Source organism: Leguminivora glycinivorella, chromosome 4, assembly GCF_023078275.1.
Source record: "Leguminivora glycinivorella isolate SPB_JAAS2020 chromosome 4, LegGlyc_1.1, whole genome shotgun sequence".
Taxonomy (NCBI): domain Eukaryota; kingdom Metazoa; phylum Arthropoda; class Insecta; order Lepidoptera; family Tortricidae; genus Leguminivora; species Leguminivora glycinivorella.
In genome coordinates, this window is record NC_062974.1 from 15,345,003 (window position 1) to 15,356,303 (window position 11,301).

General features: G+C 39.4%; 1 protein-coding gene across 1 annotated transcript; it reads left to right on the forward strand.

Annotated features, from left to right (window-relative positions):
• The first annotated feature begins 9,212 nt into the window (after positions 1-9,212).
• LOC125225860 (MICOS complex subunit MIC19-like) lies at positions 9,213-10,753 on the forward strand. The gene is made up of 3 exons (XM_048129734.1): positions 9,213-9,405; positions 10,215-10,454; positions 10,622-10,753. Exons 1-3 carry the CDS (start codon positions 9,277-9,279, stop codon positions 10,724-10,726), a joined length of 474 nt encoding a protein of 157 aa, XP_047985691.1. The 5' UTR covers positions 9,213-9,276; the 3' UTR covers positions 10,727-10,753.
• Positions 10,754-11,301: the final 548 nt, after the last annotated feature.

An 11,301-nucleotide genomic window follows, 5' to 3' on the forward strand; every position in this document is an offset into this window, starting at 1 on the left:
CAATTAACTCACACTAAGTAAGTGTCAAAACTATGTCATGACAATCGCATATCAAACACACAGATCCCGTTTCTTAACAGCAATTGATGTAACATCTATCGCAGGTGTATGGGATTTTTCAAAAAAGTTACGAAATAAAAAAACTAACCATGCTATTCTGTTTCCTATTATGGACCTAACTATATGCCAAAGTTAACGGAATTAAATAAAAATACGGTGTATAATTATTTACCCACCTTCAAAATTCACAGATGGCACAGCTTTATAAATTAAGCGGTGGTGGCTTGCTAGTTATGGTCACAAATATTTTTATTTTTATATATTTTCCAAGGGTCAGTCTCCTTCAGTTTATTTCCAGCAATTGACAGCCAAATAGCAAATAACTCGGCTTTTTTTTCCGGATGAGGAAAACCGTGCATGGGTACACCTGCAACATATAATAACATTTGAATCAAATTAGCGCACCGCTTCTTTTCATAGCACATTTAACCTGTAGTAGTATTTTAACTTGGATACCGTGGTGGTAAACCGTCTTGTTTAATCTTATAAAAAAATTAGAAATACCCAAAACGCATAGGCCAAGTGTAAAGTAAAGTAAAGTTGAGTTAAATTTATTAATTTAAAAAACACAAAGTTATACATGAACATAGGCATTGTCCGGTGGACTGCAAACTAGGCTAGGCCTGTATCTTGCAGCCCACCGTGTGATACAATAACATGGAGATAATTAAAATTGATTACATAATAATTTGAAATTAAAAAAGATAATGATGTGTGTATGAGTGTGTGTGTATGTGTGTGTGTATGTGAGGCTATAGGTGCGAGTAAATTAAAGTTAAGCCATTCTTAGATCTAAGCATAAGACCGGGTTAAAATGTCTTCTGTGTCATTGTAGGATAGGGTAGCAAACCACTTCTTTAGATTTGACAATCCTCAAGGTACAACCTTTTATATTGCAAACTTTGCTAACTGCATTGTATACAAATGGGTGAATGTGATAACCAGAACGTTGAGCGAATGTCGAGTGGACAGTGGGTACTGGAACTCTGTATCTGCGTCTATTCATGATGTGGTCAAAAAATTCTGGTTTATTTATGTGTTTGTGAACTCTAGTAACTGCATTAAGAATAAATAACTGCCTAACTCTTAGGAACCCAGTTTCACGAAACAACAGTGTATGCGCCAACAGGCCACAGCGCAATAAATATGAAGAAATAAATACCACGCAAATGGGAATGTCAAATCAAAAACTAATGGGAAATGTATCAAAAACTACTTTACTTACCCAAATCCGCACAGCCGAAAATGCAATACCGTTTTCTTCTGCCGGGTTCACTCATTTTGAACAAGAAATTAACAATAAAAACAATACTAGCAAACAAACGGAAAACTTCAACAGTAACAAATAAAACAAATAGCAGGTAACAAAGAAGGAAATAACAGTAAAACACTTAACAATTAAAAATTCACAAGTTCAGACGCATTACACAATTTCGAATTTGAATTGAAAATAATATGACTTGTAACGCCATTTTTCCCAACGTTTCGTTTTACGTTGGGCATATTCGGACATTGTTTGTAATAAGTAATAAATGTTAATAATGATAATTCTAAAATACTGATATTTAACTTCTCAGTAAAAAAATAATTTTTCAATAAAAATCTTTGTTACAAAATAACATTAAATGTTCTGTGCTTGAAATGGAATATTTCATATAGAAACGTATTTTAGTGACCCCGCCATCTAGTAGCTATTGTTGAAAGTACCAACTTAAGAAATTTTGGTACAAAAACTTACACGATGTCGCCACTTTCTATGCAAAAAGGGGCCTCTTCTAAGTTTCCTGCCCCTGATCGTGCCTTTCGTGTTGTCATTGTCACTGTCATCTGTCTGTCACTGTCAAGTTTCAATAAAGTTAATCTCATATTCAAGACCCGTTTAAAAACGCACTTGTCTTTATTTAGTAAATTGTTATGATAGCTACATATTAGTAATCTGTGATTATGATTGTGAAAAAGATAAGTGTATACAACCCAACAGAGGATGGGCATTATGTATAATGCTCGGGCAATTTAATTATTTGAATAGTTATTATCAAACTGCCCACTCACAGTGGGCATTATTCATAATGCCCGGGCATTATGTATAGTGCCCGATTTATCACTTGGTCCATAACATATATAATATATAAAGAGCAGTTACTTACTTTGTGAGTCTTTTTTCGTAACTCGATCCTGAGGATACTACGAAAAGCGATGTTCACAATTTTTTACGCGTCTTCCTGTCGTGGGCACTAAAGAATATGCGCACTCTCATTCATACTAGTCCATACTGGATGTGAGAGACAGAGACAAAATAGTTGCCGCGAAAAAAGTTATTCGTGGTTGTACCCTATTGTAACCAACCTCGGAAAATAACCAACACTTTTACTTTTAGAACAATATATATTTCACGTTTTAGCACTTAACGATCACTTATTCGAATACAAAACTCAACTAATTTACTAATTAATAAACGCGTCCGTTCGGTTTCACCGTCCGGCCAAGAATGCCCCGCGCCGCGTCACTCCACACCTGTCGGACGTGACGTCACCAGAATAGTCAGTGCAGCTACTTTTAATGTTAAATTTATCACTAAAAATCATAAAACCTTACACTCGACCATCCTGATGACGTGCATGTCCCCAGGCACGTATCGGGTGAAACCAAAACCTTACACTCGGCGCGGCGGCCAGGGACATTCTGGACCTGATATATTTTCTATTCTAAGTATATACAAAGACAAACATATGCAATCGTATCTAACTAAAAGTGGTACTGGAGTATTATATAATGCAACCGTTTTGTTGTTATCTTATTTACATCTATAACCATAATATGAATTTAATCGATATTCATGTTTTTGTGTCTCATAGATCATGTCATTCACGAGGACGCGTGATTGAGTCTTAACGTCGTGGATAGTATTATGTTATTATATTTACGCGTCGTCGTGACCAGCATACTCGTAATCTACAACTAGATATAACATGTGTGTATTCAAATCATTATTTACATTGTTTACCATTGTGTCTTTTCGCCAAATAGCGATATTTATAACGATAATTAATTCTTCATCATTTAACTATGTAGCCAAGAAACCATGCAGTCAATTAACTTTATCACTATAGAAAAATCTTACAACCATTTGTCCTTATAACCTTTCAGTAAAATACCCTTATAGCCTTATAACCAATTATCAGTGTATCCAAATTTCCTTGTAACCTTATAACCAATTATCTTTATAATCTTATAACCAAATATCCTTGTAACCATGTAACCAAATATCCTTGTAACCATATAACCAAATATCCTTGTAACCATGTAACCAAATATCCTTGTAACCAAATATGCCATCCAGCATATATCCAAAATCATAAGTCTCGTTCCAGGCCAAGCTAAGCACGCCCACCATTTCCGCGTCTTCTAGCACTTGACCTGAAACGAGAAAACAAAAATACACTTGCGATAGCTAGTTGTCAGAATCATCTATCTCTTCTATATATGAAACGTCATTATCACTTTCGTTGTCATTATCAATTTCTAATGCAGCTATGTGGATCCACGGACGCATTCTGTCCGCAGCTACTGTAGTCTTTCGTTTTTTTTTCATCCCTTCATATCCAGCAATTGGGGCCACCTTATAACGATCGTTACCTAGTACTTTAATTACTTTAAACGGGCCCTCGTATGAAGGCATCAGTTTTGTACTCTTGCCATTATTTTGGAATGCGACCTTAGTAATTTTTACTAAATCGCCATTTTTGTAATTACGCGCAGGACGTCTGCCCTGATCGTAACGTGCCTTTTGAGCCTCCTGAACCTTATCAGTCCTATCTTTAACCTCCCTACGAATAGACGCTAGCGATAGTTTATTCTGGGATTCCTCTGTAACTTGATTCAATACAGGATTATATTCGCTTGCCATTTCAACACCAAACATGACTTCAGCTGGAGCCCTACCGATCGTTTTTTGCACTGTATTATTCAGTCCCCACTGAATTTTCCCTAACTCCTTGTCCCATTCTTTCTCGTCCGTTCCCAGACCTTGAGCTGTCAGCGAGTCGAGGATAGTTCTGTTGTATCGCTCGACTTGGCCGTTAGCTCTCGGGCTGGCCACGGCGTTCAACACATGTTTGATGCCTCGGTCTAAACAAAACCTTCTGAATGCGTTAGAAGTGAAGCATGAGCCACGATCGCTAACGATTCGGTCGGGTACTCGGAAAGTATCAAATATGTCTTGCAATACCTTTACTACGTTTTGAGTCTTTGTGTTTTTAACGGGTTTTATAAATAGAAACTTCGTAAATGCATCTACAATAGTTAATATATGCGTGTGACCCGTCTTAGACTTCACGAAGGGCCCAAGGTGGTCAATATGCAGCGTATGGAATGGTTTTTCGATTTTTTCTATGGGATGCAACAGGCCTTCCTTGGAATTGGAACCCTTCTTGGCATAAGCGCACTCAATGCATGCTCCTACATATTTTTTTATGAACCTTTTCATTTTCGCAAACCAGTAATTTCTTTTAATCCTATCCACTGTTTTTTCGAAACCTACGTGACCTATATCGTCATGGTTTCGCTTGCATACCTGCCACCTTGCGCCCTTCGGAACCACCCATCTCAGACAATCCTTATCCCCACCTATGCATCGAAATATTTTGTTGTCGCGCAAAACGTAATTTGATCTGATGTACTCTACGCCTTTGGGGTCTAGATCGCTACTAATAATGTCACGTATGCGGCATAGTTCCGAATCACCCATTTGTAACGTAAGAAGCCAATCATCATCGCAGATTGTCATGACAGAGGGGTATTGTTCGGGGCACTCGGTCTCTACATCGGCAATCGGATTTCTAGATAACGCGTCAACATGTGCCATTTTGGTGCCTGCCCTATATTCCACCGTGCATTGAAATTCCTGCAGTGCTAACCACCACCTGGCAATTCTTGGTATAAGATCACGTTTTTCAAAAGTGGAGCGGAGAGCACTACAATCGGTGACTATTTTGAACGGTTTGCCTAATAGGTACACTCTTAGCTTTTTTAAAGAACATATCACAGCTAACGTCTCTAACTCATAGGAGTGGAAGTTCCTTTCCTCCGGGGTAGTCTGGCGGCTGTAATACGCCACCGGATGAAACGAACCTCCACTTCCCGTGGGTCGCTGCAAGAGTATTCCGCCGACGCCTAACCTACTCGCATCCGTGTGCAGTTCCGTCTCCGCATTAGGGTCATAAATAGCTAGGACTGGTCTTTCAACTAATTTCTCTTTTAATTTTCTAAACGATTCTTCTTGATCGGTTCCCCATTCCCACTCAGTATTCTTTTTAAGTAATTTTGTTATAGGTTGAGCAAATTGGGCAAAACCTTGTATGAATTTTCTAAAATAACTCACAAGTCCAAGAAATTGTCTAGCATTATGTACATTTTCGGGCTTTGGGAAATCGACCACACACTGAATTTTTGCTTTTCCGGGCCGCATGCCCGCTGAACTTATTTCAAAACCTAGGTAATTAATCTCATTTTGCAAAAAGCTACATTTAGATAAGTTAAGCTTTAGATTAGCTGTTTTTAGCGACGCCAGGACCTCTTCTAGTCTATGTAAACATTCCGCGGAGGTCTTGCCAAAGATTAACAGGTCATCAATATAAACGGTAGCTTTGTCAAATCGGGCCGGTCCCAGAACACGGTTCATCATGCGTTGGAATACCGCTGGCGCGTTTGCCAGGCCGAAGGGCATACGGTTATATTCGTACTGGCCATCCGGAGTGACAAACGCCGTCAGGTGTTTACTGCCTTCTGAAATAGGTACCTGATAGTATCCGGACATCAAATCCAATGTGATGAACCATGACTGGCCGGCCAGACGAGCGATCTCGTCCTCAATTACCGGTATTGGATAGCGTTCCTTTACGGTTATGGAATTTAGCAATCGATAATCGACGCAAAGTCGAACTCCGCCATCTTTCTTCCGGACAAGTATAATGGGGCTAGCGTAATTAGACACGGACTCCCTAATTATACCAGATTTTAACATATCATCTATCATCGCCCGGACCTTCTCGCGCTCATGATGTGATAATCTGTAAGGTCTGTATACGACTGGTCGCTCGCTATTTAGCTCTATTTTCATTTCGGTCACATTCGTGCAACCTAGGCTAGCTAAATCGAAAGCAAAACAATCTTCATAACGGCTTAGAAGTCTAAAAAGCTTGTTTTTATCCTCTTCAGTAACGTTTTTGCCTAGATGAATTTGTTTTTCATCCAATCGTGATGACGATGTTTGTCCTATAGCGATTTCGTCTTCGTTCTGATTTACTGTTGTACCTAAATCCGACAGCCTATACACTGCTTGTACACGTTCTGCTCGTGCGAATATAAAATTTTCCTGTAAGTCACAAGATGTGGCACAAGGCATAACCATCACAAACAGGTTACCTTGTTTCACTTCATAAATCCCGCCACAAACTATGTATTGATCTTGGGGTTTCCCTACCACCTTAGTATTTACTACTACGTTACCACTAAACACCGTCCCGGTAGCGGCTCTCACGCTGGCTACCCCGTATATCCTATTACGAGCTACAATTTTCACTGTCTCTAACTTCTCGTCGACATTCTCCTGTACATTAGGGAGCTCTGTACCTATATGTAAAAATTGCAACTTATTTGCATCTTTGTATACCACGATATGTGATTGTTCAGAGTAAGTCTGACCTATGAGCATAGATTTCTCAAGTAGACTATCATTAACTACCCTACATAAAACGTTAGCGGTAACGCCGTCGATTGATACTGTCAATTCCACTGATCCTAAAGACTGAACCAGCTTATCACCGAATCCTATCATTGTGGTAGATATGCAATCATGAGAAAGCCCCAGACGTGAGAAACTAGATTCTTGTATTAAAGTGACTTCGCTTCCTAGATCGACAAAGGCTCCCATTGTCTCACCATTAACTTGCACCAATTTTCTAAATTTATCGGACGGGTTAGACCCATATATGCGCATAACTCTGGGAGCAGTGTCAGCCTTTGTCGACCCAGAGTCTGACTTGAGTCTACACATTTCCGGTTTGTGTCCGATCTTTTGGCACGTGTTACATTTAACCAAAGGCTTAGGGCAGCGAGAATAAATATGCCCCTTCTCCTTGCAGTTATAACAAAATATGTTAGGGTTTACTTTTGGACCGGCTTTATTAGACGTCTTATCATCACTCCCAGACACATTTTTATCTTTTGACGACTGAAAATTTACGAATGTTTCTTTATTACTGCTTAAAAGAAATTTAAGTAGCTGATCCGGTTCCTCACATCGTAACGCTAAAGCACTAGATCGCATAGTTCTGTCGCCAATACCATGAATGAGGCAATCGACTGCCCTCCTACCCGTTATTTCGCATTGGTTAAGCAGGGCTAACTTTTCGTAGAAGTAAACCTCGATAGATTCTTGATATTTACTTCTACGTTTCAACATGTCTTCAAGCAATTGACCGTAATTTTGTTCAGATGGAAATGCGTTAACTAATTTAGTTTGCCATTCATCCCAAGAGAATAAAATCGTATTGAGGCTCTCAAACCAAGTCTTAGCCAACCCAGTTAATTTCTGCATGGCAAAATGAATAACTGTCTTCTCGTCCCAACCGTAAACTTTAGCGCACTCATTAACTTTCTTTAACCACACATCAATTCTTTGATTTTTTTCGGATGGGTTAAACTCGGGAATAATGTTTTTATAATCAATATTTCTATTAACCGGAATTTGGCTTTGTGTTGTCGGTTGAGATGAGAAGACGTCTTTAATAGATTTAACTATTTTAGCAATATCATTGGAAGAAAATGAAGGACTACATGACCTTTTATGACGTCGATCGATGCTCGTAGAGTCCCTTCCTGCCCGGTCACGCGTTGCTCTGGGGCGCAGCTCTCGGCTGCGGCTGCGCGGTTCGCGGCTGACCCCGGCTCTCGGCGGTCGGCTGCGGTCGCGTCGCTCGCGGCTCGACCTCGACGATGAAGCGCGTTCGCTCCTCCGTGAGCGGCGCTCGGCGTCCCTTTCTTTCTGTAGCTCCTTCTCCATGTCCCGAATACGCTCTCGCTCCCTCTTCAGCGCCCGCTCTCGCTCCCTCAAGCGGCGACTGTGGCTGCGGCTGCGGCTCCTGTGTCGCGTACTCGTATCACTGCGTCTCGATCGGGAGCGATCGCGTCCTGGAGTCACTAAGCTCCGGCGCTTCCCATCGTCATCATTCATTATCTGAAACTCGTCGTACGTGTATTAGTACTTCGGCTAGGTAGATAGAGGGTAGTTTACACATAATTGTACATATCTCGTAAACGGTGCGTCGTAGAGCAAAAATAACGATAATTTTGATTCCCTTTGTAACCCTACATGGGCCTCTGGCATCATGTTCCACCAGGCAAAACACACTTTTTTTTTTACTTTAACTGTAGCAATTTTCATGTGGGTATATCTAGATCTTGAGGTAAGCTTGTTTTTTTTTAAATCTATTAGCAGTTTAAATAACGCCACGTGGGCAGTGTAACTCAAAATGTCAAAAACAATCGCGTGGTTTACGAGAAATTTCGGTGTCACGCCATAAATCCCGTAGTTTATCTCACATGCATTAGGTTCTAAACAAATGCGATTATTGCGTATACAAGTTTAACACCAAACAAGCTAACCTATCTAAGACTCGTACCCAATTTACAAGTTAAATAACAAAATAATTCTATATGTGAGCGTATACTTACGGAATTTCGTAATCCCACTGGCTGAAATGTAACCAACCTCGGAAAATAACCAACACTTTTACTTTTAGAACAATATATATTTCACGTTTTAGCACTTAACGATCACTTATTCGAATACAAAACTCAACTAATTTACTAATTAATAAACGCGTCCGTTCGGTTTCACCGTCCGGCCAAGAATGCCCCGCGCCGCGTCACTCCACACCTGTCGGACGTGACGTCACCAGAATAGTCAGTGCAGCTACTTTTAATGTTAAATTTATCACTAAAAATCATAAAACCTTACACTATATAGTGCTTATAGTTATGAAAATTAAAAGAGTTCTGAAAAGAGTTTGTTTAATACTTTATGTTTGAAAATTATTGAAGATAAAACATTCAATTGACATAATGCGACATAAGCCATAAACTGAACAAAATTTTATAATCATTGGAGTAACTTTTTATAACTTTTGTTATCCCCAGTTCATTACTGGTTCCGCCATGGGAATTGTTAGTAGTGTAGATACGCGACGAATTAGTTTTGACAATGAACTAGCAGAGACGCCAGCACTAAACATTCAAAATTCTATGGATGATGATGTTGATGATGTCCTACGTATAGAATCTATCGTAAGTTGCGTATAAGTTTGACATGATAAGCTAGACTTACAATTACATCGACATAACTACCCATCATTTCCAATCTCGGAATTGCAAGACCTCAAGAACTCCATTCGTACTACTGTCTTGCAGTCGACCTCGTAGGCTTCAGGACTATCGCCGTGGTTTGCGTGGGCGACGGTCGCGCGATGGTCGCGCGACGGCGATGCGACGCATACGAAATCAAACCTTATCGATATGGAAGTAGACGATGCGATGAGACGCGACGGCGACGGTCGCGCGACGGCGTCGCTCATGCAAGACACGGCGTATGGAGCAGAATATAACTCATTACCTATATATACTATACCTACTACGACTGCTGCTTATTTGTGCGTCACTTCTGTTGCTCTTACGCGTTACGGTCTAACGCTATTCTAGTGATAGAGATACAAGTAAAAAAAGACCCCGATTGGCTAAAGTACAAGTGAGGGATGGCTAATAATAAGCAATTACCGTTTTATTAGGCAGGCGTCCGGTTTTTTATCCATAGCCCAGTATTTAGTCCATCACTTTCATCAAAATAGACCAGGTCATTTTAGATTCCATTAACTCTCAAATAGTCTTTACACCCTTCCGTGATGGGAAAGCAATACATAATAATTATATAGTGTGTGAGCTATATCCTGTTACCACTTCTAGGCAGGAGTTTGACTGCATATTCGAGCGATAGAGTCAACAAACCCCGCTACTTGCTTTTCATTTTGGGTTTTGCCGTAACTTGAAAGTAAATATTTAATTACTTACCTATGTTATATAACGCCGGTAACCTTTTACAGGAAAAGGATAGTGAGTTAAACGTTAAAGATGAATTAAAAAGTATTCAAGAAGGAGGGGATAACGAATATTGGAATCAGAGACTTGAAGCACTCAAAAAGGAGCACCAATTAATTAACAAAATTGTTGAATCAGAATATGAAAAAACAGTTGAACACGCAAAAAAATACTACGAACCTCGTCCTACTTTAACGATCGAGAAAATTAAGAAAGTAAAACCTTGCTTGGACTGCCGGCTAAAAGTAAGTACAACTTTATTACCTACTTAGATTTACTGTCTACCTCGAATACCTCGATATATATAGATGTTCAATCGGTATTTAGCACTTGCTAACATGCACGGGAAATGTAATATAAATGTTATTTTATAAAGACTAGGATAAATAAAAAGTTTTGCGTGAATTTGCAGATCATGCAATGTTACGAAGAAAATCCGCATCAGCCACTTGTATGTTCAGAAGTTGTTCAAGCTTTTACAGAGTGTGTAGCTTCATGCCGCACACCTGGGAACTAAATTACAAAGGTTTTGTTATTTGAAAATAAATTTGGAGACACAATTTTTGTCCGAGTTTTAAATTTATAGTATTTATCCCACGTACGATCCTTTCATAAGAAACATTTTATTTGTCCAGTCAGTACCTACAGTACTTAGGTGCCTATAATTTTATTTCGCTATGTGAGGCTGTATTTCGATGATGCGTTTGTCATACTAATATGCAGGTAGGAATTAATAAAGGCTCCTACGCTCGATACCTCGCTTATTTCTCGTGGAATACCTCTCTACATATGTCGATAATGATGATGATGTCATCAAGTAGAAAACAGCAAGAAATTCAATCTCGGGTAAAAAATCCGCAAACCGTTCAATCAATTCTACCTCCTACGAAAAATTTGGATTGCGCACCTTTTTAACCGACTTCAAAAAAGGAGGAGGTTCTCAATTCGACTGAATGTTTTTTTTTTTTTTTTTTTTTATTTTTTTTTTGTATGTATGTTATTCGATATCTCCGAGAATCATGGACCGATTTTCAAAATTTTTTTTTCATTCGATCAGGTATAACCCCGAGATGGTCCCATTGGCACCAAGTC